Source organism: Phodopus roborovskii, unplaced genomic scaffold (genome assembly GCF_943737965.1).
Source record: "Phodopus roborovskii unplaced genomic scaffold, PHOROB, whole genome shotgun sequence".
NCBI lineage: Eukaryota > Metazoa > Chordata > Mammalia > Rodentia > Cricetidae > Phodopus > Phodopus roborovskii.
In genome coordinates, this window is record NW_026126571.1 from 30,997,920 (window position 1) to 31,025,428 (window position 27,509).

General features: G+C 52.8%; 3 protein-coding genes across 12 annotated transcripts; 2 read left to right on the top strand and 1 right to left on the bottom strand.

The window, feature by feature from the left end:
* Window positions 1-3,894: 3,894 nt before the first annotated feature.
* Tmub1 (transmembrane and ubiquitin like domain containing 1) lies at window positions 3,895-6,394 on the top strand. Of its 3 annotated transcripts, none has more exons than XM_051202939.1 (3): window positions 3,895-4,022; window positions 4,893-5,311; window positions 5,577-6,394. In XM_051202939.1, exons 2-3 carry the CDS (start codon window positions 4,923-4,925, stop codon window positions 5,926-5,928), a joined length of 741 nt encoding a protein of 246 aa, XP_051058896.1. In that variant the 5' UTR covers window positions 3,895-4,022; window positions 4,893-4,922; the 3' UTR covers window positions 5,929-6,394. The 3 variants fall into 3 exon arrangements, with proteins under 3 accessions (XP_051058896.1, XP_051058897.1, XP_051058895.1); XM_051202940.1 differs by lacking the exon at window positions 3,895-4,022 and adding an exon at window positions 4,553-4,770; XM_051202938.1 differs by lacking the exon at window positions 3,895-4,022 and adding an exon at window positions 4,553-4,766.
* A 246-nt stretch (window positions 6,395-6,640) lies between these two features.
* On the top strand, window positions 6,641-10,911 carry Fastk (Fas activated serine/threonine kinase). Of its 6 annotated transcripts, none has more exons than XM_051203026.1 (10): window positions 6,643-6,812; window positions 7,560-7,970; window positions 8,417-8,596; window positions 8,729-8,868; window positions 9,426-9,639; window positions 9,738-9,897; window positions 10,057-10,148; window positions 10,225-10,360; window positions 10,437-10,551; window positions 10,629-10,911. In XM_051203026.1, exons 1-10 carry the CDS (start codon window positions 6,731-6,733, stop codon window positions 10,734-10,736), a joined length of 1,638 nt encoding a protein of 545 aa, XP_051058983.1. In that variant the 5' UTR covers window positions 6,643-6,730; the 3' UTR covers window positions 10,737-10,911. The 6 variants fall into 6 exon arrangements, with proteins under 6 accessions (XP_051058988.1, XP_051058983.1, XP_051058986.1 ...); XM_051203029.1 differs by having other exon boundaries at window positions 6,671-7,068; XM_051203028.1 differs by having other exon boundaries at window positions 6,681-6,812; window positions 7,472-7,970.
* Window positions 10,912-10,958: 47 nt separating this feature from the next.
* Slc4a2 (solute carrier family 4 member 2) lies at window positions 10,959-27,435 on the bottom strand. 3 transcript variants are annotated; one of them, XM_051203016.1, is made up of 23 exons: window positions 27,278-27,435; window positions 24,030-24,143; window positions 22,194-22,356; window positions 21,808-22,052; window positions 21,610-21,728; window positions 20,344-20,576; window positions 20,107-20,249; window positions 18,871-19,051; window positions 17,643-17,778; window positions 17,379-17,544; window positions 17,135-17,249; window positions 16,844-17,028; window positions 16,502-16,727; window positions 16,085-16,300; window positions 15,855-16,003; window positions 15,577-15,771; window positions 13,156-13,407; window positions 12,955-13,044; window positions 12,669-12,835; window positions 12,052-12,305; window positions 11,799-11,968; window positions 11,270-11,443; window positions 10,959-11,189 (listed from the first exon to the last, which is right to left on the bottom strand). In XM_051203016.1, exons 2-23 carry the CDS (start codon window positions 24,078-24,080, stop codon window positions 11,109-11,111), a joined length of 3,711 nt encoding a protein of 1,236 aa, XP_051058973.1. In that variant the 5' UTR covers window positions 24,081-24,143; window positions 27,278-27,435; the 3' UTR covers window positions 10,959-11,108. The 3 variants fall into 3 exon arrangements, with proteins under 3 accessions (XP_051058973.1, XP_051058971.1, XP_051058972.1); XM_051203014.1 differs by lacking the exon at window positions 27,278-27,435 and adding an exon at window positions 26,231-26,398; XM_051203015.1 differs by lacking the exon at window positions 27,278-27,435 and adding an exon at window positions 25,824-25,842.
* Between the last annotated feature and the right edge of the window lie 74 nt (window positions 27,436-27,509).

A 27,509-nucleotide genomic window follows, 5' to 3' on the forward strand; every position in this document is an offset into this window, starting at 1 on the left:
GAGAAATGGCTCAGTAGTTAAAAATACTGTTAAAAATCCTGGCTGCTCTTCCAGAGGACCTGGGTACAATTCCCAGCACTCACATGGTGGTCCACAACCATCTGAACTCTAGTTCCAGGGAATCTGACACCGTCTGCAGGCACCAGGTGCACATGTTGCACAGCCAGACTTAGGCAAAACACACAAATAAAGATAATAAGAATAAAGAGTTGTCCTTAAAGAAAAGCAATGCCAACAAAACACAACAGAGAACTAAATCTGTCAGTGGCTTGCCCAGGTATCTTCTGCACACCGTTGAAATGACTAAGGGAATGCCAACCTGTCCTATCTATATTTTGTTTGTGTCTGCCTGGTCATTTCTCAGCCCTCTATCCTCAACAGTCATGTCTGCATTGGCAAAACATTTGAGGTTTCCATGGCTTCAACCACAGTCCAGTTATATTAACCAAAATGATTAAACTAAAATAACTAAAGAAAATATAAGTAAAGCTGGGTGTTGGTGGCACACGCCTTTAATCCCAGTACTCAGGAGGCTGAGGCAGAGGCAGGTGGATCTCTGTGAGTTCGAAGCCAGCCTGATCTACAGAGTGAGTTCCAGGACAGTCTCCAAAGCAATACAGAGAAACCCTGTTTCAAGGGAAAAAAAAAAAAAAAAAAGATATATAAGTAAAACCTGTCAGCTGGGCATGGTGGTGCACACATGCCTTTATTTCCAGGATTAGGAGGACAGAAGCAAGGGGATCTAACTGAGTTTAAGGCCAGTCTGATCTACAAAGTAAGTTTCAAGACAGCCAGGGCTACACAGAGAAACTGTCTCAAAAATAAATAAATAAATTGTCATGTTATGTCTGAAATAATTATTATGCTCTGCCAGGAGCATAAATGTTTCAAGGTGACTATAACCCTCATCTAACTTTGATGTAAATTATGGTTGGTCTTTGTGCTTTTTAAAAGTTTGTATCCCTGGGCTTGGATAATAAGAAACTTCAGAAACACGTGCCTCCTGATCTTGGTCTACCATCAATAAACATTTAAAACATTTTTTTTTCTGTTTTTGAGACAGGGTTTCTCTGTGCAGCCCTGGCTGTCCTGGAACTCAAGCCTCACATTCACAGAGATCCTCCTGCCTCCCAAGCACTGGAATTAAAGACATTCATTACCACCTGGCCCAAAAGCTTAAAACTTTAAATTAACTTAACATGATTGTCAATAACTGACTCAAGTGGGTCATTTTACCATTGATCCATGCCCTGCCTACCCTTCTTTTTTTGGTCCTAGGGTTGAACTATAGGACCTTATTAAGCATATTAGATAAATGCTCTACTGTAACATGAATTCTACTTGTTCTTGTCTCCTCTTGCCTTATATTGCTTTCTAGAGTTGTTATTAAAGGCATGGGATCCTTTGTTTGAACTCTGTTTCTCTTTTTGATTAAATCAATTTCATGTAGCTCAAGCCTTGAATCAACAGAGATCTGTCTGCCTCTGTCTCCCAAGTGCTGTTATTAAAAGTGTGTACCACCACTGCCTGGTATAAAGCTAGCCACTCTAATGTTTAGACAAGCTTTATTTGTTAGATCATAAAAAAAATATCACCATACTCTACCACTGAACTCCACATGCACATAGCTACACATGTTGTGTGTCCCCGTCCTCCCCCCCCCACAGGATTTGTCTGTGTAGCTTTGTTGACCAGGCTGGCCTCAAACTCACAGAGATCTGCCTGCTTCTGCTTCCCGAGTGCTGGGATGAAAGGCGTGTGCCACCAATGCCTGGCTGTACATTCATTGTCTTTTAAAATATTATTTCACTTATATGTATGGGTATTACCTGTTTGTATAGATGTGCACTATCTGCAGGCAAGCACCTGATTGATGCCTGTGAAGGTCAGGATTCTCTAGAATTGGAGTTACAGATAGTTTTGAGATGCCATCTGGGCACTGAAAAATGGGCCTAGGTCCTTTAAAAGAGCAGCCATGCCTCTGTGCTTAATGGCTGAGCCATCTTTCCAGCCCACATGTCATTATTATTATTATTATTATTATTAATTTCCACTTCTCAGGCCAACCTGGGCTTTTTCTCAAAATGAAATTACCTATTGTTTGACTTTCTACACATCTCTGCTCCTTCCTACATTTCTCTTCCTTCCCAAAGGACCAAGTACAAAGGTATCAACACCAGGACCTCTCAGACTACTGAATGATGTGGGTTTCTATCTGGATGCCTGTAGAAATGTCTTGTAAACTTTACAGTCTTAATAAGAAAAAAAATAAAGTGATTAAACAGAAAATGTAGCTTTTCTTACAAAACATCTAGTTCTTATGCTTTATAGTTCTAAAAGCAATACTAGCATCGCTGACCAGAGGGTAGAGGTGCATACCTTTAATCCCAGAACTCATGAGGCAGAGGCAGGCAATCTCTGTGAGTTTGAGGCAAGCCTGGACTACAAAGTAAGCCTAGCCTACACAAAGAAACCCTATATCAAAAAACAAAACAAAACAAACAAACAAACAAACAAAAGGACTGGCTTGTGTGGGGCTGGAGAGATGGTTCAGGAGATAAGAGTACTTGCTGTATTTGTTAAACTTGCTATTCTTGCAGCTGTAGCAGAGGGCCCTGGTTAGGTTCCCAGCACCCACATGGCCCCTAAAAACAGTCTATAACCCTAGTCTCTGCTTATAACTCCAGTATCAGATGATCCAATGTCCCCTTCTGGCCTCCAGAGGCACCAGGCATGCACATGGTGCACTTATAAATATTCAGGCAAATATCCATAAAATATATAAATATTTTGTAATAATTAGGGACTTGCTCTGCAACATGAGGACCTCATTTTGACTCCATAGAATCCTTGTCAAAAGCCAATCATAGCTTTCAGTGCTTGTAATAGGGGAGCAGAGACAAATAAATCTTGTATGTGTTGTCAACTCACATGCATGCATCACACATATATACACACATACATGTGCAAACTCCCCAGCAAAACCTGATCTATAAAATTCACAATCAAGATGTCTGTGGCTGTTGCAGTCAGAGGAGTAAGGAAAACTCTACAGAGATTAGCTGTCATAGAGCTATCTGGACATCCTCTATGCAGAAAACTTTTTTTTGGGGGGTGAGACAGGGTCTCTGTAGGTGGCCAAAGGTAGTTTCAAACTCTAATTCTTCCCACCTCAGCCTTCTAGTGCTGGGATAATAGGGATATGCCACCATACTCAGTCAATTTCTCAGTTTAGGTCTGGGTGAAGAAAATGCACTAATGCTAGGCATGCGAAATACAGTGACATGTATTTTACATAGTTGTCATACTTATTTAACAAAATATCAAATGTCTTCCTTACAATTGACCTATAAGAATTATACTTGTTCAGAGATTTAATAAGCCACCAGAGAATATGTAGCTGATGAACCTACGTGAGACCTTAGTTAGGATGTGTGCTCTCTTCCAAAGCCTATGCCAACTTTATAATCCTGAAGGGGCAAGGTGGAGGAGCAAAGGAAATGCCTGGTAATGGGGCCGCTGGGGTCAGGTCCTCTCCCTAGCAAGTGATGCAGACAACCTACGCCTTCTTGGATACTCAGTCAATTTAGAAGACCAAGCTGCTTTCTGACGTCTGCTGTGACAGAAGGAGAGGTCCGGGTAGTGGCCACCTGAGCTCCCTAGAGCCTTCATCACTGCATCACCAACGAGGGTGCTCTGACGTGCTGCAAGCTGACGTTGGTGTCGGGAGTGACAGATGCCCCAGCAGCTAGCGGAGGAGCCAGAGGTCCTTATTGCTGACCAAACCCTCTGAGTCGTCCTCGTGGGCCATCAACAACCTGCGGGTACTAGGAACAGCCGGTCCAGCCCAGGACTTGAGTTCCCAGGGCGGAGGGCGGGAACTTAACAGGCCGAACTACAATTCCCACAATGCTCCCGGGCCGCGGCAGCGGGGAAGGAGAGGGACCTCAGGTGTCTGCGACCCTGGTGCCTCCGGCCCGGAAGTGCCTGAGGGGCCGAGATGGAGCTTGAGGAGCTGGGCGGTGAGTCGCCTCACGTGGCCGCGCCCACCTGGTCGCCCTAGGCCACAGCTGGGGCTTGCATGCCCCGCCCCGAGATCTCTGGTGCCCTCTGCAGCTCGGGGTGGGGTGGGGGTGGGGGAGGCGGGCAGATGGGAGGAGTGATGGAGCGGTGGGGGTGGGGAGAGCTAAGTCTAGGTTCTCCCGGAAGGATCTAGGGTCTGGAGGCCTCTGGGTTTGGCGAGGCTGCCCCAGAAGGCGCTGACTCGGGCTGCTTCTGGGTGGGGCTTAGGTGGACTCAAGAAGGGGCCGAGCTGGGTAGGCAACTGAGCTCGCTAAGCTCCAGATTGGCCCAGGGCGGAGTTTGACGTTTGACGTTGTCTGAGAAGCTTTGGGAAGCTGTCTGTGTTGGGGGTGGAGTTTGGTTAGATGGTAAAGAGGAGGGTATAGAGTCTTCTGTAGAGAAACTGAAGTGACAGGACATCAGATTAGCTTTGCTGGGAATAGGTGAATGAGTGAACTTTGAGATGAAGTGGACAGAAGTATAGGTAAGCTTTTGGGTAAAGTTTGATGGAGGCTAAATTTAGGAGAGGGTTGCTTAGAAAAGCAAGACCCTTACTTGGATACAGTGTTTGGGTCAGTTGGGGAACTAAATGAAGTCTTAGAATTCAGACAGCAAAGTTAGGACTTGAAATCTGGTGATGGAAATGGATATAACAAGAAGGCAAATTTGGGACTACAGGATGCTGGACCAGTCTGTATCTTGGGGTAGGTAAGAAGACAGAGTATCTGGGACCGTGGGAGGGCTGTAGTGTAGTGGATTCAAGAACTTGTTAAACGTGGGTGACTCCTTGTCAGGAAGCAGCCTCTTACCAATTCTTTGTGCCTCTCTAGCTCGGTAGCACCGCTGGTCACTCAGGTGCCATGGCCTTGATTGAAGGGGTAGGTGATGAGGTGACTGTCCTTTTTTCGGTGCTTGCCTGTCTTCTGGTGCTGGCCCTTGCCTGGATCTCAACACATACCACCGAGAATACAGACCCCCTGCCACAGCCATCAGGGACCACAGCACCAGCACAGCGCAGTGAAGCCATGGCCACCACAGACAGCATCAGAGAGGAGGCCCCAGAGGCAGAGAGCCCCAGCCTGAGACACAGAGGTCCATCTGCACAGCCAGAGCCTGACACAGGGGTCACAGCAACAACACCACCTCCCGACTCCCTGCAGGAACCCCTAGTGCTTCGATTGAAATTTCTCAATGACTCTGAGCAGGTGGCCAGGGCCTGGCCTCAGGATACCATTGGCTCCTTGAAAAGGTAAGCTGGGAAGAGGGTAAATTACAAAATGCTAAAAATGGGGTGGGTGACTATAAAGGGGCCACTAGAGATATCTGAAGCTCTCGGTTATTTTCTGTCTGAGAAAACTATCTCCTCTACACACTTATGCCCTATACCTGTTAACCTGTTCGAACATGTCGGGGTAGTCTGTAGAGGGCAGGGGTGAAAGTTGGCATCCCTCATCTGAGTGAAGGACCAGGACTTCCTGAGGCCTACTCTCTTACCCAGGTCCCTCTCTCCTCAGGACCCAGTTTCCCGGCCGGGAACAGCAGGTTCGACTTATCTACCAAGGCCAACTTCTAGGAGACGACACCCAGACTCTGGGCAGCCTCCACCTCCCCCCCAACTGCGTTCTCCACTGCCATGTGTCCACGAGAGTCGGTCCGCCACATTCCCCCTGCCCACCGGGGTCAGAGCCCGGCCCCTCAGGGCTGGAAATCGGCAGCCTTCTGTTGCCCCTGCTGCTTCTGCTGCTGCTCCTGCTCTGGTACTGCCAGATCCAGTACCGACCCTTCTTTCCCCTGACAGCCACCCTGGGCCTGGCAGGCTTCACCCTGCTCCTCAGTCTTCTGGCCTTTGCCATGTATCGCCCGTAGTGCCTCCACGGGCTTTTGGCAGTGTAGCCAGCACCTCTGGACCTCACTCCCCAAGGCGCAAAGGGAGCTGCTGTCTGCCCAGGCCCACCTCACCCGCTGCCTGCCTTTTTCCACTACCCTGGAGCCCAGCCTTGCGTTGCGAAGGACTCCAGGGATTAGCGGAGGCTTCTGCCTGTGATCTTCATAGCTCTGGGCCATCTCCTGGGGCTGCTGGCCCTCAGCCTTCCCAAACAGTGGGTTCTTCTGGATCAGGCACTTGCTGTCGCTGCCTTGGCCCGGCGCAAAACCGGGCCACCCCACTGGGCCCATCTTAGTGTGCTGCCAGAGAACCTAGGTACGTCTAGTTCCAAAGAGCTGCCATGGCTGACTTGGGGACAGGTGAACTGGGAGACTGGTAAAGGGGAGTTGAATGGGGCGGAGTTGTTTTCTGGAATTTGTGCAGATTAAAGAAACTGTGAAGTTTTCACTCCCAGTGTGACTGTGTGGGATTTGAGGGTGGGGAGCCCTTGTTGTCGGAGAACGGGGTCTGCCCTAGGTCTTGTGTGCACAAACCACCCGGACAGAACAGCCGACCGTCGCTCGCTCTCGGCTTCTTTCTGGCGGGCTTCGCATAGGCTCTGTGGCACCGCCCCCACGAAGCGCGCGCACTTCCCGGAAGCAGGGGGCGGGGCCTATGCTCCCCCCACCCCCGCTCGCATCGCCTGCCGGGAGCCACGTCTCCGCTGCCTGGCGCTGTCCTGTGATTGGCGTCTGGGGGCGATCCCGGGGCTGCTGGGAAGATGGCGGACTCGGTGGCCCGCTGATGAGGAGGCCACGGGGGGAGCCCGACTCCCGGGCCCCGAGACCAACTGAGAGAGTGACCTACGCGGGGCCCGGGGAGTCATGTAGGGTGGCGTCTGCGGGGCGGGCCGCGAGAGGGTGGCGGGAGCTGGTGTTAGCGGCAGTAGCCACGGGCTGCTGGCCTCCCGGGGCCGGGACAGGGTGTGGGGGCCTCTCCCGCGGACAGCATCGACTCCGCTCCTTGGCAGACGGCGTATTGGGGCTCAGCGCGCGCCCTGCGAGGTTGCGCTGTGTTCTCATTTCACTGGTGAGGAGACTTAGGCAGAGAGGCGAAGACACTAGTCCAAGGTCACGCAGCTGGTAAGTGGGAGCGCCCAGCATGGGGCCCAGCCCTACAGCTGCTTAGCTCGCCTCCCGCCACCCTGCCGCCGCCTCCTGCGTGAGGGGGAGGTGGTCGGCAGGGCGCGTCGCCCAGACCACCGGGGCTCTAGGCTGGGTGCAACCACTAACCCTGTGAATGACCTCGGGCTTCTTCGTCGCTCTGGGCCTTGTTTCTCCACCTGTGAAATGAGGTAATGCCAACCCTGCGACTCCTCATCAGCGTGCACGGAGCATCGAAGGAGATATGTATGTGAAATGTGAATAGAGCTGCACCGAGCACACTTTTTAAAAAAAATTAGCATTTCTTTCGCAAGGAATGGGGGAAGAGGAGCAGGGTGGGGAAGAGTACCAGAGCAGTCAAACTGGTTTGTTTTTACTCCAGGACCTTTTGGATGGGGAATGAGGTAAGGACTAGGTAGCATATTTCCCCTCGGAGGAAACCTCACCCGGTTTTCTGGGCCACCCCTCAGGGTCTCCATCACCCACTTCCATGCTTCGAATCCTGCTCTCTGCCCAGACTTCCCCTGCTCGGCTGTCTGGTCTGCTGCTCATCCCACCAGTACAGCCCTGTTGTTTGGGGCCCAGCAAGTTGGGGGACCGGCCTTTTGGAGGAGGCCCTGTGCAAGGCCTTCAGCGGCTTCTGGAACAGGCACGGAGCCCTGGGGAGCTGCTGCGATGGCTGAGTCAGAACCCCACCAAGGTGCGAGCTCATCACTACCCTGTGGCACTTCGTCGCCTGGGACAGCTCTTGGTGTCTCAACCTAGGCCCTCTCCTGTGGAGCAGTCCACACTGCAGGACTTGAGCCAGCTCATCATCCGCAACTGCCCCTCCTTTGATGTTCACACCATCCATGTGTGTCTACACCTTGCAATCTTACTTGGTGAGGAGGGTGTCGGAAGGTGTGGGTGTTTAGGGAAAAGTAGAGGAAGAAAGAACAGTAGAGGACTCAAGATGTTGATAACTCTCATATTCCCACCTAGTAATGGCACCTCCCCAAGCACACTTGCTGATTCCTCTCCTATCCAAGGTGGATGTCCAAGGCAAACAGCATTATTCTACTTCTGCACGATACTAGGTTCCTTCTAATTCAGTGCTCTAGGAAGCCACAGCAGTTTGTTATACTTGGCACAAGATGACTTTTGTATAAGGTTTTCCCCACATACTGTTGATATATCATGTTCCATGATGCCATATCTCTTCACTGAAGTAAGTATACCTTCCCACTCAAGAAACGAAGAGGAAGTTGGGGACTCAATTCATTCCACTTTGCAAGATAGCACACCCCAGCTTTCTTACCAGGATGGTCTTTGTCCCTCTCCCTCCCAGGCTTTCCATCAGATGGACCACTCCTGTGTGCCCTGGAGCAGGAGCGAAGGTCCCGCCTCCCTCCAAAACCACCCACCCCACATCAGCCTGCCACCCATGGTGGGCAAAGGTTGGAAATGGCCCTGAGCTGCCCCCATTTCCTGCGGTACCCTCGTCAGCATCTGATCAGAAGCTTGGCAGGTGCCGAGGGTTAAAAGCAAAAGGGAGGCAAGGGATGAGATGGAGCCATGGGGTAAACCACCTGGGCTGGAGTGCAGTTCAGCCCACAGGAGTCTTCCTTGAAGGCACAGTATGACAGGTTGTTCTTCACAGAGGCAAGGGCAGAAGATCTGACTCCCCATGTAATGGTGCTTCTGGCTCAGCACTTGGCCCGGCACCGGTTGCGGGAACCCCAGCTTCTGGAAGCCATTGCTCACTTCCTGGTGGTTGAGGAAGCCCAGCTCAACAGCAAGGTGGGCTGGCCTCCCACCCTCTCATTTCCCTGAGTCATCTTCAGTGCCTTAGTCAGGTCCAGGCCCCTATGTAGTTAGTTTGGTTTCTCCTATAGCAAGCATTGCAGCTCAGCTTTGTTCGGTGTCCCTGGATGTCTGTCTGTCTGGAACCCTGAAACTTTCCAAAGCTGCTGCATAGTCACCTAGCTCCATTGGATTCACTTCTACCGACCTTCAGGCCATACCATCCCCCACCCACCCCCAGTTATGCCCCTTCTGTGATGTGGAGCCATGTAGCCAAGAGCCTGCTTATGTTGCAGAACTTGAAGTGTGTGCCGGTATGGAGGACATTCTGCCTTGAAAAGCTAATGACAGAACTAGGCCTCCTTGAGGTTGTGTCTATCAAGCTTGCCATGGTGACATATGCCTTTAATCCTGGCAGAGGCAGGTGGATCTCTGAGTCTGAGGTCAGCTTGGTCTGCATAGGGAGTTCAAGTTAGCCTGAGAGACCCTGTCTTGAGAGAACAAAAGATACCTTAGCAGTGTTTCCTGCTGGATGATGCTGCCTTTTTCTGCAGGTGGTACAGAAGTTGGTCCTGCCCTTTGGGAGGTTGAACTACCTGCCCCAGGAGCAGCAGTTTTTGCCCTGTCTTGAGAGGATCCTGGCTCGGGAAGCAGGGGTGGCACCCTTGGCCACAGTCAACATTTTGATGTCACTATGCCAGCTACAGTGCTTGCCCTTAAGAGCCCTGCAGTTTGTCTTCTCACCCAGTTTCATCAACCACATCAGTGGTATGCAGACAGGACGGCTAGTGGGGCTGAGGGCTGCAGGGCAGGAGCATGCCCAGGTGTCAGCCGCCCAGTGCCCCCCAGTCCCTGCTTCCCCACAGGCACCCCTCCTTCTCTGATTGTGCGACGCTACCTCTCTCTGCTCGACACGGCTGTGGAGCTTGAACTCCCGGGGTACCGAGGCCCTCGCCTTCCCCAAAGACAGCGAGTACCTGTCTTCCCACAGCCCCTCATCACTGACCGTGCCCGCTGCAAATACAGGTGGGCCAGGGGGAAGGCAGCCACAGGAGCACAAAGTAGGAAAGCCAGAACCCATGTCTCCTAACGGAAAATAGCCTTGAGGCAGCAAAGGGACTTTGCAGGGTGGCAGTGCTCAGCAGGAACAGCAGCCTTCCCTCTACCAATGTCCTTTCTCCTCAGTCACAAGGACATAGTAGCTGAGGGGCTGCGCCAGCTGCTAGGGGAAGAAAAATACCGCAGGGACCTGACTGTACCTCCAGGCTATTGCACAGGTGAGGTGTTCATGGGTGTGAGTGGTCAACAGTCTAAAGCTGGAGCAAGGCTAAGTAAGGCTTGTCTGCCCTGCAGACTTCCTGCTCTGTGTTGGTAGCTCTGGTGCTGTGCTACCTGTGAGGACACAAGACCCTTTCCTGCCCTACCCTCCACGGTCCTGCCAACAGGGCCATGCTGACTCTAAGCCCACGACCCAAGATTCTACCCAAAGGTAAGAAAGATGAAACGGCTGGGGAGTCTTGGCTACTGGGCCAACAGCGACCTGAGCCAAGTGCACTCCTCCTCAGGGTGGTGCTGATGCTACGAGAAAGATGGCATTTCTGCCGTGACGGCAGGGTGTTGCTGGGCTCTAGGGCCCTGAGGGAGCGCCACCTGGGCTTGATGGGCTACCAACTGCTGCCGGTGAGAAGTCCTGTCCCACACCACCCATATGTGTACTTAGAGCCAACCCACTGTAACCTTCTACCTTCTCTCTGCAGCTGCCATTTGAAGAACTGGAGTCTCAGAGAGGCCTGCCCCAGCTCAAGAGCTACCTGAGGCAGAAACTCCAGGCCTTAGGCCTCCGCTGGGGACCTGAGGGTGGGTGAGGGAGTACACAGAGGGCTCAGGATGAATCCCCTATTGGGGGCAGGGGGACAATTTGCACTTTCGCTCTCTGGTTTTTTGGTTTTTTTTTTGTTTTTTTGTTTTTTTTTTCATTAAAATCCCTTTCCTTCCCAAGGCGAGTCTCATTTCTGGGACAAGGAAGAGGGCTGGACCCTATTTCTTTCCATTCATGACCCCCACCAACAAAGGAGAGCAGGCCTAGGTTGGGGTTGAAGCACTTTACTGCAGTGTGGGGAGAAGGGGGCTTTAAATTATTCACTTAAATAAAAATGAGGAGGGACAGGAGGAGGGGAGCCCCATACCCCATCCCCGGTCCCCTACCCATTAGTCTCTGCTATGCCTCTGGACAGCAGCTACACTGGCATGGGCATCTCATTGTACTCATCCACACCTTCACGTTCATCAAACACTGGCTCTGCCTCGTTAGCATCCAGCTGTGAGAGGAATGGAAGGGTTGGTCTTTATAGAATCACAGAAGACAGGAGTGGAGGGAGAGAGGAGCAGGGGTACTTACACATTTCATTTCTCGCTCAGTGAAGATGCGGGTAAGTACCACCATGCGCAGTGGCACTGTGAGGATGAGGATGAAGGGGAAGGCCAGGGAGGCAGCTGTGGACATGACTGCCCAGAGCAGGGCCAGGCAGAGCAATTGCAAGGCGGTGAACAGGTGCATCCGCATGGTCCGAACCTGGGACAGAGATGAGGTGAGCCTAGACATACATCCCAGCCAGCCAGAAGGACAAGGCCCTACTTCCTCTCCTGGGAAATGAACTACTATGGGGATTTCTAGAGCCCCTCTATACAGGGAGGAGGCAAATAGTCTGGCCAAGGTGGGGTCCTGTACCCCTTCAGTGCAGGAACTTTATTTCTTTTGTTTTTTGTTTTCCAAGACAGGGTTTCTCTTGTGTAGCTTTGGAGCCTGCCCTGGAACTTGCCCTATAGGCAAGGCTGACCTCAAAATCACAGAGCTCCTTCTGTCCTGTCTCTGCCTCCCGAGTGCTGGGATTAAAGACTTACAGCACATCACCCGGCTAGGAACTTACTTTCTTGACATAAGTAACATCTGGATGGTGTTTGGGCGGCATGAGTAGCAGGTGCAACCGCTCATAGAACTGGATTCCATTAAGGGAAGTAACTCCCATGTACAAGAAAATGCCAAAGAGCACAGCCAGGGGAATCTGACGCAGTAGGTCTCCAATGACCATGGAGAGGCCTGGGAAAGGAGAAACAGTTGGTTCCCTCCAATGAACCTGGGTATCTACAGGGAAGGTAAGGTTCAGAGTAAGGGCAGCATACCCACAAGCAGGGCCACCAACAGCCCTGTCACCCGCTGTTCCTTGACCTCTTGAATCTTGGGTTTGTCCCCAGGTGCCACAGCCTTGCTCATGACAGTGAGTGCATTGGCATGAGTGACAGAGCGGACAGTGGCAGCAGCCAACCAAGGAAGGCCAAAGAGGGCACAGATGCCACCCATGGCTACAATGAGCAGCAGGTCTAGGTGGAAACCAGAGCCTTTCTGCAGCATCCGCTCTTTCTTGGAGATGATCAGCCTGGGAGAGGAGAGGCACTATGAACCCTAGGGCACCCACAACATGGGAGATCATATCATTCCAGCATGCCCCAACTGGTTCTGGTGATCTCTGTCTATACCACTGGGACTGGGCCTCTATCATAGACCTGAACATGTGTCCTTAGCCTGTATCTTGCAGGATTCTTCCTGGCAAGCCCTGCTAGGCTAGCTTTCAATGCCTGTGCCCTGTCCCACCCCAGCTAACATCAGTGACATTTCTGTTGCCTGCAGAAGAAGCTGGCTAATCTGGCATTCAGGGTCCCCTGAGGCCATTGTCCCATGGTGACAGATCCTGTATCCTGAGCTGGCAGGGGGCTCTGGCTCCTTAGCTAGAATGGCTCACGTGGTGATCTGTGTCTCCATGAAGATGAGGATGAACACCAGGACAGCAGGCAGCAGGCTGGCCACCATCATCCACACAGGGAAGGGGCTCTTTTCTCCAAGGGGGTTGATGACCCAGCCCCGCTTGTCTGGGGCTGTCACAGAGAATCCACTGGGCACACTCAGCTTCTACAAGGCAGAGGCACTGTGTTGTTACACAGAGGGGACTAGGTGGAACGCCAGAACCCAAAGTGGTGGAAACAGCCCAGGGCCAGCAGCACCTTTCTGTCACTTGTGCAATGCCTTACCTGGGTATAGGTGTCCTCAATACTATAATCCACAAGCACCATGATGAGGATTGCGATAGGCACTCCAAAGTCCCCAATTACCCGCCGGATCTAAGAGGGCAAGCACCATACTCAGAGGCCTCCTATCCAAATACAACACTCCCATACTTCCAAGTTATCCCCTTCGTGTCCTCAGCTACTCTAGGCTTCAAGCCTACATACCCGGCCAGGGAAGAACCGGCTGTTCTTGAATTTGCGTAGAAAGAAGGCGATGAAGAAGGTGCCAGCCATCAGCACCAGTGACAGCAATGCTGTGTTGGGCTGGCCCCGGAGCCTCTCCTGCCCAGACTGCAGGATTGTGCTGCTGTTGTCTGGCACCAGCAGGGTTGCTGCCCAAGTCATATTGCCACTGCTGCTGTCTGCCTCTGAGTCGTTGGAGACTGAGCAGCCATGGAGGGGATGTTCCTGGAAGATCTGGGGAGAAACCACAGAGGACCATGGGATGAACTGGGGGCCAGCTGGATGTTGGCGAGCTAGAGTGGGAGTTTGGCAAAGGCAAGCCTGCCTTCTAGAAGCTTACCTTACCAGGTTAAGAAAATTAGTTTTAGTATCTTATGCTACTGAAGCAAGCACTAGGTACAGAGAAGATCAGAGTGGCCCAGTGCAAGGATATGTAACATTGCAATATTCCATATTTAAAAAAACTTAACACAGTTTAAGTTAGCACTAAATCATTCAGTGTCTCAAAAAAAAAAAAAAAAAAAAAAAAAAAAAAAAGGCTAGTCACAAATTCACATGCACAGGGTCTGACCACAGAAATACAAAGTGTATGGAAACTTTTACTTAACTTAGTTCTTTGGTTTTTGCACCATATTACATTTGTTTGTTTGTTTGTTTGAGACAGGGTTTCTCTGTGTAGCCCTGGCTGCCCTGGGACTGGCCTCAAACTCAGAGATCTACCTGTCTTTGCCTCCCAGTGCTGAGATTAAAGGCATGCGCCACCGCCACCTGGCCCCAATATTACTTTTTTTCTTTAACTTTACTACATTTATTTAATGTGTGTATTTATGTATGTGTGTGTGAGCGTATATGTACATGTGTGGGCATGAATGCCACTCACAACACCCATGTGCAGGTCAGTATGACTTTAGGGACTCAGTTCTCTTCTACCATTAGGTAGGTCCAAAGAATCAAACTCAAGTTATCAGGCTTAGTGGCAGGTAACTTCACCTATTGGGTCATCTTGTTGGCCCTACCAATATTTCTGTTTTCCTTTTTGAGACTGTCTCACTATGTAATCCTGGCTAGCCTGGAACTCACTATATAGACCAGACTGGTCTCCAACTCACAGAGATCCACCAGCCTCTGCCTCTGCAGCCAGAGTGCTGGGATCAAAAGTGTATGCCATTGTACCCAACCCCAATATTTCTTAATATGCCTCAGCATAGGTTTTGTCAGTTAACTTTTGAGTCCCCACCACCACCACCAAGAATAACCGAAATTACATTTCTTTAAACTCATTTTACTATTACGGCATTTAGACTCTAGCTTATGAATTTTATTTATTTTTGGAGCTGAGGACCAAACAGGGCCTTGCAATGTGCTAAGTAAGCACTTCACTCTTGAGTTAAAACCTCAGCCCTTGTTATGGCATTCTGAGGGAATGATCAGAAACCCACTTCTTCACTAGCCAAAGGTTGCATGGTCATGTTCTAGAGCAACTTTTTAAATGTAGTATCTATGGGTGGCAACGTTCCTGTCATGTAAGTGCCTGTTCAGGGTTTCAGGTTTTTACAAATGCCAAATATTTTCATAGTCATTTGCAGGTATAACTCTAAAGAATATTCAGACTTTGCAAACCAACTGTTCAGTTCACACTGAGCAAGCATGATATATAATAAAGCATTTGAGACTGAAAATGAAGTCAAAGAGAAAGAGACTGGAGAGTCAAGTTAAATATGAGGCCACATGGGGTGGAGAGGGGGCAGGGAGTCACTGGGAGTGGGAGAGCCAGAGCCAAAGCTGGGCTCCAGGGGCTGAGGGAAGAGGAGGAGCCATGGACACAGAGGCTCAAGGATAGTAACTCCCGAGACTTGTGTGTTGGATGTGCAGACTGTGTGTCACCTCTGGGCCCTCATTTTTACATTCCTGGATTCCAATGCAAGTGCATGTTATCCTTACTATTAAAAAGATGTGATTTTGAAAGACTGGTCTGATGTGTGCTGATGACAAGAGGCGATGGAAAGGATAAGGGTGGAGTGGGGAGCACTCAGACTACAGCACTGTATCTCACTCTGCCACACTCCCAGTGGCCTTCCTGCTTACCAAGCTCCTCGAACCCTCTCTTGGTGATCATGAATAGACTCCCAGGGGATGCCAGAATTAGTCTGGCCTGTAGTCCAGAAGAAAGAACCAAGATACAAGACAGAAAAACACGATAAAATGAAGAAAGCCAAGCCTGACAGTCTGAGCTTCATCGAAAGGTGAAAGAAGTGAACCAGCTCCCTGGGTGTCCTCTAACCTCCATGTGGGCACTCTAACTACATGCATGCACATACAAGGAATACATAAAAATGAATTAAAACATTTTTCTAATGACAAGACAGGTCGCTCCAGGCTCCTCTGTACCCCACACATGCCCACCTTAATCAGCTTGTAGAAGGTCTCATAGATGAAGATGAGGGATATGAGGAAGGCAAAGATCTCCTGGGTGAATCGGGAGACAAAGCGGACCAGGAAACTCCCCTCCAGAGCCACCATGAGCAGAGCCAGGAATACCAGCCAGAAGCCAATCCACACTCGGCCCACCAGGTACTCCAACTGGTTGCTGCTGCAGAACTGAGCAGGAAAGGTGGGGAGCCTTTAGGGGTGACAGGAGCCATGCCCAGAAAGGGCAGTAAAGTGGGACAGAAAGCTCTTACCGAGAAGAAGGCCTCCTCAAAGACCAACAGAGGCCCAGAGAAGCCAATCACCAGCAATGGCTGAGCCCCCAGCAGGCAGAAGATCACACCCTGGAGTGCTGTGGACATGATCAACTCTGACACTCCTATCAGATCCTGTGTCTTCTCTCCTGGAGAGGGAAAGGAGCAAGCTCAGTACCTGGTGGCCAGGCCCTGTGCACACCTGCCACCCCCACTAAAGCTCTCCTTACCCAGTAGCCCCCCAAAAGTGATGGCAGGAGACAGTGCAGCAAAGTAGATGAAGATAACCGCTGCCAGGCACTGGGGGTCAAGTGCATCACGGAAGTCACTCAAGTAGTGGGGGTATCGGCGCCGCACATCACGAATCAGCCCCCCAAAGGGGCGGCCCGTCCTCCGAAGGGGATCATCTTCAGCTGCATCTGCCACCTCTACCATCTGCAGGAGCGCTGCAACCCAGGCCTCCGTCAGGGTGCCTGTGGTACCGTCCCTCCCATCCACCCCATCAGGCCCTCTTCCATGAACACAGGCCATGTTAACTATAGGAGCAATGCAGTTGGCCTCCTCTATCAGGTCCCTACAAGCCCTCTACTGCCCTTGGACTTCGTCCTTAAGGTAGCATCGCCTACCCCAGGCCTACGTGGGCGTACCCTTATCTTGGGCAGACTTGGGCTCTAACCCAGCCCCAGGGGGCAGCAGGCGGCCCTGCTCCTCTCTCTTCTTTAGCATCTGGCGTTGGAAATGGGCAACAGAACGCAGTAGCTCCTCGCCCTGCACTTCTGAAGGTGGTAGCACCACACTGCAGTCCAGGAAGGCATTGATAGCAGTCAGCAAGTCGTCCCGTTCATCTGCCAGGTAAGCTGCCTCATGGAATTGCTGCCCAAGCAAACAGGAATCAGGCGGCATACTAGGAGGGCCATGGGCTGGGAAATGGGGCTACACAAGGTTAGTGGCTGAGGCAGGACTGCATAGGGTCAGATACATAAGCTGACCTTGTCAGACATGAGGGTGGAGATGGAGCGGCCAATCTCATGGTAGTCCATGTTGGCACTGCTGGGACCCAGTAACAGGAAGAGGAAACGCACAGGCACAGGCACCTCCAGTACTGCATCCAGCTCCACTGCCTCCCGCAGACGCACGAAGGCCATGGTGGGGCGAGAAAGGAACTCCACACAGCCTAGGGATATGGAGCTTCTATGGGCAAGAGCAGGTGGCAGAACCCCTCTAGTTTCTAAGTCCACGATGGCCCAGCCGCTAATATCTCCTAGCTTTCCCCCACATACCCACAAGGACCACTGTAGCCTCAGCATTCTCAGGGATCTTCTCCAGCAGCTTCAGCTCATGCTTGGACTTGGAGCGGGTAATGCCTGCGGGTGGGGCTGGGGGTGGTAGCTCACGCTGGGGTTGGGATGGGAGGAATAGGACAGAACTCAGTCCAGGCAGCACCCCACGTGCCCTAGCTGCATTTCCACATTAGGCTTGCTCATATCCTCCTGCCAGCCCCTAGGCAGGGTCCATCCCCTTCACCTCTCTATCCACTTCCAGTCGGGTCTCAGGAACACCACCAATGAGAGGTTCAGTGACATGAGGATCACTCTCTGTCCCCTGGGCATGGTGATGCCCCAGCAGAGAGCCTAGAGAACCCGCTGAGATGTTTCGGGGGAAGGAGAACTCTTTCTCATCGCTTGGGTGGCTGGTGGGACAGAGAACAGTAAAGATCAGGAAAGGCAACAGTAAGGAAGACCAGGGAGGCAGGATGTGACTGGGTCTCCCTGCCCTGAAGGGTCATACCTGTGTTTCAGCAGAAGTGCTCGTAGCACATTGGCTCTATCCTCCGCCTTGATCTGGTCAGAGATGACCATCTGCTCTACCACCTGGTGTGCTACCCCAGGCAGGGTCTGCTGATCGAGGTCCAAGAGCACAGCCCCTGCAATAAGGTGGTAGGGAGAACAAGTAGCAATAGTGGGGGCAGATGGGAGGGAGAGGGCACAGGTTGGGGCAGCCAGGTAATGTGGAGCCCGTTCTGCTCCTGAAGTCTCTATCACTCTGCCCTTCTCACCTATTTGTCCCCTTCCTTCTCCCCTCCCAGGAATACTGTAGAAGGCTGATAGAAACTACTAAGATTTAGCTGTCTGATGCCTTATCCAAGGAGCACGCAGCTTATGCCACCCAGGGCACCCACTGTAGCTATGTCCTCTTTGCTGTTAGAAACTCACAGTGCTGCCTCCTCATGGTGCTCCTGGGGTCCTAGCTCTCCCTCAAGTTACAGCTGGTCTATGGCCTTGTCCACATGGCAACCCTGAGGTCAACTGAAAGTTCCCAGACTTCCCCCTTCACTTCTGCAAGCCCAATGGGTGCTTGCTAATAGTTGAAAAACATATAGAAATGAAACTCCCTTCAAAAGCTACCAGGACACTTATCTGGCAAGGTCAACTTTCTAGAACAAAGAACTAAGGAATAAACAGACTCAAATGCTCCCAAGCAGCCAAAACAGCCTAAGAGATAAAGCTCTCCCTCTGGCGTTTTACCCAATGCCCAGAAACCTCACTTGCAGCCTGTTTGCTCTTTGTTAACAATTCCAACAGCAGAGTTCTCTGTCCACAACTGCTTAGAAACAGCCTTTCAAAGAACAACTGGGGGTGATTAAACAACAGGAAGGAGGAAACAAGTCACTGAGTCCTGTCCTGTGGCTATTCAGTGAAGTTTAGACAGCCTGGCAGGTTAGGTAATATTCCCAGATCCTCTAAGACGTTATGAAGGAAGCTGGGTGTGGTGGCACATGCTAGTAATTCCAGCACTCAGGAGGTAGAGGCCAGAGGATAAGGAGTTCAAGGCTAGTATCAGCTACATAGTGAGTTCAAGGCTAGCCTGGGTTACTTGAGACATCTAAAACAAAACATGCTAATAAGGCATGTGAGGAATTTCAGACATTTTTTATCAAAATGTTTTCAAGTCATTTTTAGCTTCAGTTATGGAGGCAGAAGCAAAGGGTTCCTGCAGCAGAAAAATGGAGTTATACCATGGGCCAGTGTTCTGCGAAGCTCCAGGAGGCTCCGGAAGGACAGGGAGGCCACGTGAGGCTTCCCCCAGCGCTCAGTCTCCTCCTCCACATCCTCCTCAAATTTTATCCATCGGGCTGTCTCCCGCCACTGAGGCTCCTGGTTTTTGTCCAACAGCAACTCATTCAGCTCCACAAACACCTTGGGATGAGATGAGAAAATGCTGCAGGGGACAGAGCCAGAGGATGCTGGGATTCACCTCTGGAACAGCAGCTCCAGAAGGGTACATGACCATGGTGGGTGGTGCACAGGCATGTGTGACTGACTAATCAGACGAGTTTCCCTCATCTGTAAAATGTCTATGATGCCCACCTCCATGGCAGGACTGAGTCAAGTCTGTGAACAGGATTCAGAGCCAAGTAGAGTCACCATGCAAGGAAGCCATGGGCTTCTGGAGACCGACACGGGACTGACAAAACTAACGGCAACTGTTATTTCTGTAATCTCAGTCCTCAGGATGCTGAGGCAGAACTGCCTTGAGTTGGAGGACAGCCTGGGCTCTGCAGAGAATTCCAAGCCAGGCTAGACTACAAAATGAGACCCCATCTCTCAAAAAAACAAAACAAACAACAACAACAACAAAAACAGGACATGGTCACCTCTATAGGACACTGCCAGGGCAGTAGCAGGAAAGGATTTGCTGAGGGTGGGAACCGTCTCTAGCTGGGCAGTGGCCATCTGAGTGCTGTGGGTGCAATGTGTCTCTGGAGTGGACACATGGCACAAGTGCAATTTCCTATAGTGCTATTATATCTCAATAAAAACATTAAAAAAAAAAAAAAACCTCATACTATGTCAAAGTTCAGAGCCCTGCAGTCTAAGATGGGCAGTGTCTCTAAATAACTAAGTAACCTTGCCCAAGGAACAGACCTGGTTTATGGCTGATACCACCTGTGCTATCACCTTCACCAGCTGCTGGGAGGGTCACCTGAGCAGGAAGGTTGGGCTTTGAAAATGAACTACTATATGCGGGTAGTCTGAGGGTTCTTCTGTATTGCCTCCTGCAGACCACTTACTACAGCCTGCCAGCAGATGGCCATGACGCATACCTCACTGAAGGCTTTCCTTTCAAAGTACCACACATGACACCATACTGCCTGCCCTAAGGACGCAGTGGGCAGCCTGGGGCGCCATGTCACTACCGGTCTGCCTGATGGGAGGGGAGGCGATATTAGACATGAAGTAGACAGATGTACCTCATGGGGCTTATGGGGGGCCCGTGGCCGTGCTCGAGGAGTGGGGCCAGGCTCTCGACCTTCCCGGGCAGCTTGTGTAGACCCTTTGGCATTCTTCCTCACCAGGTGTCGCCGTACCCCAGGAACATCCTCAAACCGGTGACCTTGGGGCACGCAGAGGGCCAGGATCAGTTTGCTCCTTTTTTTACCCTTTGTCGCACCAACAATGAGATGGGTTATAGGCCCAGCAGCACTCACTTTTCATGAGGTCAAGGTCAGCTGTGGCCAGTGTCTGGGCCTCACTCTCATCAGTAGGGACTCTGGGCAAGAGTGCCTGCTCCACCCCTGTCATACTGCCAATCCGACGTCTCTCCTGAAGGTTGTAACTTCGATGTCCAGGCTGGGCTTTGGTCAGGGGACGCCCTGCAGCACCTCCATCGTCACCTCCAGCTGTGCCGCTGGCCACTGCTACCATCTCCTCCACCAGAGTTCTGCCGAAAGAGCAGCCATGAGCCCCAAAAGCCAGCCTCCTTCCTTAGGCACGAAACTACATGTACCTCACTCCCACTCTTCAAGGTAGGCGTGTGAGAGGACAGAGGATTCTGAAAGCCAACAGCTAGCATCTGAGCCCCTGTGCTAGCCTTTCATGGCTGTGCAATCCCAGCAGTCACCCCAAGGCTCATCTGGACATAAGCCTTCCTCACAGCATGAGCAAAGGCCAGCATTCCTCGCTGTTTTAGAAGGTGAGGTTTTGGGAAAACGGCATTCAGAACCTAGCATTTATCAGTATTAAGTCCCTTGCCCTTCCAACATGGAAATGGGCTTTGAAATTGTAGCCGGATACTTATGTTTATGAAGGACTGAGCCTTGCCCTTCAGACACCAGTTCCTGCCCCTACTCCTAACTCCCCCGATGCCAGCCCCCACCCAGCCCATGCCCTCTCTATGCCACAGCCTTGCCTGTTTCTCCTTTCCTTCCTTAGTGCTACCCTGGCACCCAGTGCACCTATCTATGCACTCACTCTCTAGAGGGGCATCGTGCCCTTTATTCACATAGCACGTCACGCCGCCTGGTACCCAGGAAACAACAGGTCTGTGATAGTCGTAACCTTGAGATTTTGTTCAAAGTCATTTCCTCCTAGAAGCCTTCTCTGGCTAGTGCCCCACACTCCTACCAACTACCTGTACTGACTCTGCCCAAGCCAGGTCACTGGATGTAGTGATGTTCTGCGGCCACATTTGCTTTCTTTCCATCTGGCAGCTCCCAGGAACAAGATGGGGCTCCTGTAAGTGCTCCATCATTGGTCCAGTGCTCAAGTCAGTGCTGGGGATGCGGGCAGCTTAGATTGGTGAACTAACCACTCTGTAATCCTTATCAAGGCCAGTGAGCCCATTCTGTCAGGCTGTCACCTCCCAAGTAGCTGGTGAGAGGCAGGCCTGGCAAGTGCAGGACCCCTGCTTTCTTTCATACCTCCTCCCTGTCTAGTAAGGGGAGTACCTACTTGGGACACTGCTGAGGACTTACCCTGTCTGTGCCCCTTTGGTGGCCCGGGGAGCTACCTCCTGGTGGGGCATCTGTGTAGGGGGAGATGGGCTGGTTCTCTCTGCCTTCCGTTCTGTACCTTCATCTTCTTGGAGAAAGAACTGCAAAGGAATCCACATGGAATGGTAAGGCCAGGCTAGGACCCTGCAGACAGTTCCCAAGGGCGGGGATACCACTTACCTGCACTGAAGAAGGTGTAGAAGCAGGGGATGGCTGCTGTGCAGGAGCCCTGGACCCTTCAGCTTCACTGGCTTCATCCTCATCTTCCTCCCCTTCCTCGATTGTAGGGGTCTCCCCAGTGGGAGAGGCTCCAGGGCGCCTCCGAGGTTTCCGTCCTGGGCCCTGGGGAGTCTTTCGTCGGCGGGCGTCAGGAGGCAGGTGGGTGGACAGTGGGTGGTGGATATGGTGGGAGGACTGGCGGTGGTCTGTAGGGAGGACAGGCTTGGCAGCGGGCAGGCACAGCATCCCTCTTCCCTGTCTTGGCCTCTCCCACTAAAACCCAGCCCATTCTCTGGTGGACAGTCCGACCTGAGCCCTCAGCCTCCCTTCCCTGCTTGCTTCCTCACATTCAAAGTCTTCCTCCCCATAGCTGCGGCCTGGCTCCTCTCCTCCTCGGGACCCAGCCTCCTGGAGGATCTCCTCAAACCGTTCTACACCTAGGGTGCGGAGCTCGTCTTCCTCCTGCTCAGGGAACCCAGGCGTTCCAGGGCCCAGGCTCTCTGGCTCTGGCTGTGAGAAAGATGAGCGGAGAGAACATGGGGTTAGGCCTCACCTGCCCAGGGCTAGAGATCTAGTGACTTCAGCAACCTGTCATCTCCAGTGTGCAGCAACCTAACCCTTCAAACGCAGGGACCTAATCCACATCCCCAACAACTATGGTCTCCAATGCCAGGAACCTAGCTCCCCAGCAGCTTATCCCCCTAAAAAGAGCACAATAAATCCAGGGCAAGCCCACACTAGAGGACTCCACAGCCCTTCTGCAACCAGGCAGAATGTGAACTTCCCTGTTACTGTGGCAGAAGAAATTCCTTTGGCTAGAGAACAATTGCTGAGCTTTAAAAGTAACTTCTGAAGGCATCTAAGCTAACTGCCTCAGAGTAGTTCTGAGTCAAACCTATCCCTGCCTGGGCAGGAATGTGTGCTCCTATGTGGATAGAAAGCCCCCTTGCCCTTCATAGCAGCACACATGCCCACCGAGGCAGCAATACCCTCCCTTTGCAGCCAGTCAGCCAGCCCCGCCCCTCACCCCACCCCCACTCCCCCCCACCTGAGTCATCCTGCGGGGAGTGCAGCAGCTGACAGCAGGGCCAGTGCAGGCCAGACTGCAGGAAAGCTCAGCCTGGCTAAAGGACCAGCAACCTGGCCCAGCAGGCCCAGCAGCATGGTCCAGCCCCTACCCACACCACCCCCAGCAGGTCTCAGCTCCAGGCGCCACCACCAAATATTTGCTCAAGAGCTTCAGGACTTGAAGGGCATCAGGACCTCCAAAGGCCAGGGTATGCCACCCCTTCCATGGCAGTACCAGCTGCTACATAGAGCAAGAGCCGGGGAGGAGGATCAGTCTCTCGGGGAGACTCGCAGAGGTAGAGGTGGGGGATACAGAAAAACATCCAGGGTGGCATGGACAAGGGCCTGGAGAAGGGAGGTCCTGCCCAGCCCCTCTCTCTGCAGCTCCAGCAGACCATCCCAAGCACTCTCCCCATCCCCATCAGAAGCAGCTGGGCAGGAGGAAGCTGGGTCAAGAGAGGAAGCAGCTAGGGAGCAAGCAAGGCATCAGCTCCAGAGCAGCTCGTGGGGAGGGGAATGGGCCATCTCCTCGAACCTGAGGCCGTAGGAGGAAGTCCATGGCGGCAAGGGTAAACCTAGAAGAAGGGGAGGGCACCAGCCAGTGTCCCTTCCCAGTCACGTGCCCCAATGGGCTAAAGTGACCAATATAATGCGGCTGATTGTGCCACCGGAGTTAATCATTAGACTTCTTAGGAAAATCAGAAGAGGGCTATGTGGGGTAGTGGCCACATTGGGGAGGGGGGAGGGCGGGCCTGGATGGCACGTGGGCCAGGGGCGGGGCCAGTCGCTGCCGGCAAGCTCTGACTAGAACTTTGGTGTATAGACCTTCTTGGGGGAGCCTATGCAGTTAAGACCCAGTCAGAGAAGGTAATAGGGCTTAAGAACCAGGGCTCTCAAACTCCTGTCCAACTGCAGCTACACTGGCCCCAACTCCTCAAACAAATGGAGGCCACCTGTCCCGCCCCCCCTTCCCCATTTCAGCATCCTCACACACTCAACAAAGTCTGCATATGGATGGCAGTGCCGGTCAATCCAACACAGCCTCTTTTTTTGTAGTTTCTGCACCCCCCACCCCCACTGGAGCTGGGGCCAGCTCACCTGCAGGTAGTGCTTACCGTGTGCAAAGAATCTGCGCCCAAGGCGGGGCGCCTGGGGGCACTGCTCATGGCCAAACCTTAGCCCTTTTCGCTGTCGCTTCGGCTTTCAGGGCAACAAGGCGGAGGCATAACCTGATTGGGGAAAAGGGCTAGTCACCATCCGTGAAGAGCAGGCCAGCCCCCACTCCAGCTCAGTAAAGGACAGGAGCCTCAGCTGTCATCTGCAACTTAGGATCCTTCTAGGCTATAAAGAACCTCTAAGTGGCCCTTAGAGGTGGCAAGAACAAAGAGTGATGTGTAGAAAGAGAAGACCGAAGACTTGGACTGCAGAAAAGGGTTGGCACTGAAGCAGACGAGGGGACAGGCAGAGAGGGGAGAAGGGAGAAAAAGGAGAGTGAGGGCCCAGCTCTGGAGAGAAAGCAGAAGAGACAGGGAGGGGGCGACAGAGAGCAGGGGCAGGAGTGAAGGGCACAAGAGCAGGGACCAGGGGCCCTGGAGGTGAGCCTGAGACCTGAAAGGGGTGTGGTAGGGAGCGAGACACCCCACCGAGCAGGAGGGGTGTGGAGACCAGGGTGGCCGGCTTCCCAAACAGAAAAGACCAGAAAGGAGTTTGGAGAAAACCCAGAAGGGAAAGCAGAGGGCCTGCAGGTAGGTAGCAGGGTGTGCTCCACAAGGCAGGCAGAGCAGCAGCACCACCAGCCCTTGACAGAGAGCAGGAGCGGGCTTCCCAGTGCAGAAAAGGAACCCAGCTCCACTCACTCAGTAGGAGGAACGAAGGAACTGGACACTGAGACTTATACTGGGGGAGGGGCACGTGACATCGTCAAGGGGGTGGGCACAGAAATCCTGAGGGGCAGTCTCTATCCCTCCCCTCCCTAGCCTTGGGCCAGGAAAATCTGAGTGACAGGGCAGCCCTCCTGACAGTGACTATAGGGTGTGATTGGGGGTGGAGGGAACCCAACCAGTGCAAACGGTGGTGGTGGTGGTGGTGGGGCGCTGTCAATCCCTTCCTAGAGAGGGCAACACCCAAGGCTCCCCAGAGGTAACAGTACTAAACGGCTGCGGAGGTGGGGTTGTCTGATTTATGGTTACCTTGGCTGTGAGACAGGTTAGTATAGGGTCAAAAAATAGAGGTGTTGGGGGGAATCAGCCCAGGGTGGGGAGTCTCAACTACACATTCCTGGCAAGAACTCCAACTCAGCTGACTGATCTTTCCACCTCCCCCCTTAGCCGGCCTTCAGCCAGGGCTGGCTAGTGTGGGGGAGAGTTGTCAGGGAGAGGACCTGGTCTAGAAGGGGTATAGGGAGTCTGTTCTCAGCACCTGAAGGTGCTCACTCCCACCTCCAGGCTTTGCACTCAAAAATGCTCCTCCACCAAGCCCTCCTCCCTTTACCCCTGTGCCCCCACCCCTCCCCCGCTGTCGTAGAATACAAAGCAGCCTCTGTCCAGAGCATCGCTGCCGATAATCCTAGTGGGGGCACATTCCCCGGACCAGCCCCGACGGGCCCGAAGGATTAGCATCTCTCCCCCAGCCCAAGGGGATTAGCACTCCGGACCCCCACTTGGGCATTAACCATTCCCCAAGTGAATTCGTACATTCCACAGCTCTTGGCTTGTGGAGCTGGTGGAGGTGGAGAGTTTAATAAAATGGACCCAGATTTGAGGCAGCACTGCCTCCACACCCAGCTAGGAGCTCCCTACCCAGGGGAGGCAGCCCCCCCACCAAAAAAAAAAAAAGAAAAGAAAAAAAGAAAATCAAACTTCAGGCTCTTCTTTCTCTTCCCCACCCACTTGCTCCCTCTTCTGTCTGACCTCTTGTCCTGACCCGACCCGCCAACCCCCTTTCAGTGCTCCGCCTTCCAATCCTGAGATGGGGGGGTTTGAGGTGTCGGGCAACCCCAAACTGGCAAGTTTCGGTGGCAGGGGGTCGTCTGGAACCCACCCTGGAGTGGGAGAGCAGGCTGAAGGTAGTAGCTCCCTGAGACTACCCCCTCCTGGTGGCAGGGGGCGCGGCACCCTGGCTTTAGGCAACTCTTAAGAGGCGGACCCCGGAATCTCGCTCCGGAGCGGTACTCCCACTCACCTCCCCATCCTTCTCCCTAAGACCTCGCTCCCTGCGCCCCAGTCCCCGCCCTTTCCTCCACTTCCACTCCCTCGGCGCTCAAGTCTCAAGCTCCCCCCCTCTTGCGGCCCTCCCCCTCCCCCACCTATCTGCTTACCCGCTAGCTCTGGATTTCGTGTCCCGGGGGTCTCCGGGTCTCCCCTGATCCTTCGGAACCCTCGCGCGCTCCCGACGACTTCCCGGTGCCCACCCCGGGGCGCGTCCCCGCCGCTCCCAACTTCTCCCAACTCAACTTTCCCCCGCGCCGCGGGCAGGCCAGCCTCCAGCGTGCGCGCCCCCCGCAGAGCGCCGTGCGCGGCCCCGGCGCGGCTAGCTGAGAGGCGGAGAGCGGGCGCTGAGACTCCGCGGCGGGAGCGCGCTCCCAGGCACTGCCCGACACCGCCGGCGCGGCACCCAGCCCGTCTCCTCCACACACACGCCCGGCAAGACTCCGGGGACGTCCTCTTTTGGCTCTAGTGAGCCATCTCTGGGAGAAAAGGAGTCAGCTTCACGTTGGGAATCGAGGGAGTGGAGTATGGCCAGGAAATGGATGTTCAGGGAGTTGAACTACAGATTCTCCGCCGTTAAGGCTCTGCAGGGTTCCCGTTCAAATAACCCCACTGCCTCCAAGAAAGCCCTGGTGTCTGCCTGAGAGAAAGCATGGCACGAGAATGTGAGGGGTAATGACGCTTGGGTGACCGTGACCCTGAACCGATGGAAAACAGGACAACTTGTTGAGGACTCCTGCCTTTCGCTAGAACTACATCCCCGCTGAATGGCAGGCACCCTTACTCGTAGTCGACACTACGAATTTTAAAGACCTTTGCGTGTCATCCTGTTTTCTCAACTAAATCACCAATTATTTCAGATAAAGAATGCACTTTATGCGTCTTTCAGTCTGCCACGTGGGCGAATCACAATGTCGTTTATGCAAAAGCACTCAGATTTAAGTAAGTTAATTAACAAATAGTTAGCGCTACTCTGGTTCCGGCGCGGAGGAATGCTGTTTGGAGCCGTTTTCATCCCTCAAGAATGCAATCATGAGACAATTAGAGAGCAGTGCAAGAAAATCTATAATCAACTCCTTTGCGGGGTGAGGTAAAGGCTGCTTGCTCCAAGTGTAGCATCTGTCTGTGGTCTTGTCTGCTGAGAGGGGTTAACTGACCTGCCAGTCCTCGTGGGCCACACCCTGGCTGACTCCAGTGGGCCTGCTCTGAAGCCTGGGATCTGGGGGGCACCCAGGCTCCAGTCAGCTGGCCTCGGCATGTCAAAGTGGAGCCGCTGGAGTCCGGTGGCTTTCGAGACGATAAAATGGGCCCAGCAGAAAGAGGCTCTGGCGTGTGTCCCTCCACTCAAATCCAGCCTCTAATGGGGGCACACCTGTCTCGATGCCCTGT

What these genes read in the sequence shown, in the direction of transcription:
- Tmub1 (XM_051202939.1), top strand. Translation starts at nt 4,923, where the DNA reads ATGGCCTTGATTGAAGGGGTAGGTGATGAGGTGACTGTCCTTTTTTCG. An exon ending in ACCATTGGCTCCTTGAAAAG is followed by an intron (nt 5,312 to 5,576) that starts GTAAGCTGGGAA and finishes CTCTCTCCTCAG; the next exon opens with GACCCAGTTTCCCGGCCGGG.
- Fastk (XM_051203026.1), top strand. Translation starts at nt 6,731, where the DNA reads ATGAGGAGGCCACGGGGGGAGCCCGACTCCCGGGCCCCGAGACCAACT. An exon ending in AAGCCCAGCTCAACAGCAAG is followed by an intron (nt 8,869 to 9,425) that starts GTGGGCTGGCCT and finishes CTTTTTCTGCAG; the next exon opens with GTGGTACAGAAGTTGGTCCT. An exon ending in CGTGCCCGCTGCAAATACAG is followed by an intron (nt 9,898 to 10,056) that starts GTGGGCCAGGGG and finishes CTTTCTCCTCAG; the next exon opens with TCACAAGGACATAGTAGCTG.
- Slc4a2 (XM_051203016.1), bottom strand. Translation starts at nt 24,080, where the DNA reads ATGAGCAGTGCCCCCAGGCGCCCCGCCTTGGGCGCAGATTCTTTGCAC. An exon ending in CCACCCTCATGTCTGACAAG is followed by an intron (nt 16,728 to 16,843) that starts GTCAGCTTATGT and finishes TTGCTTGGGCAG; the next exon opens with CAATTCCATGAGGCAGCTTA. An exon ending in TTGAGGACACCTATACCCAG is followed by an intron (nt 12,836 to 12,954) that starts GTAAGGCATTGC and finishes TCTGCCTTGTAG; the next exon opens with AAGCTGAGTGTGCCCAGTGG.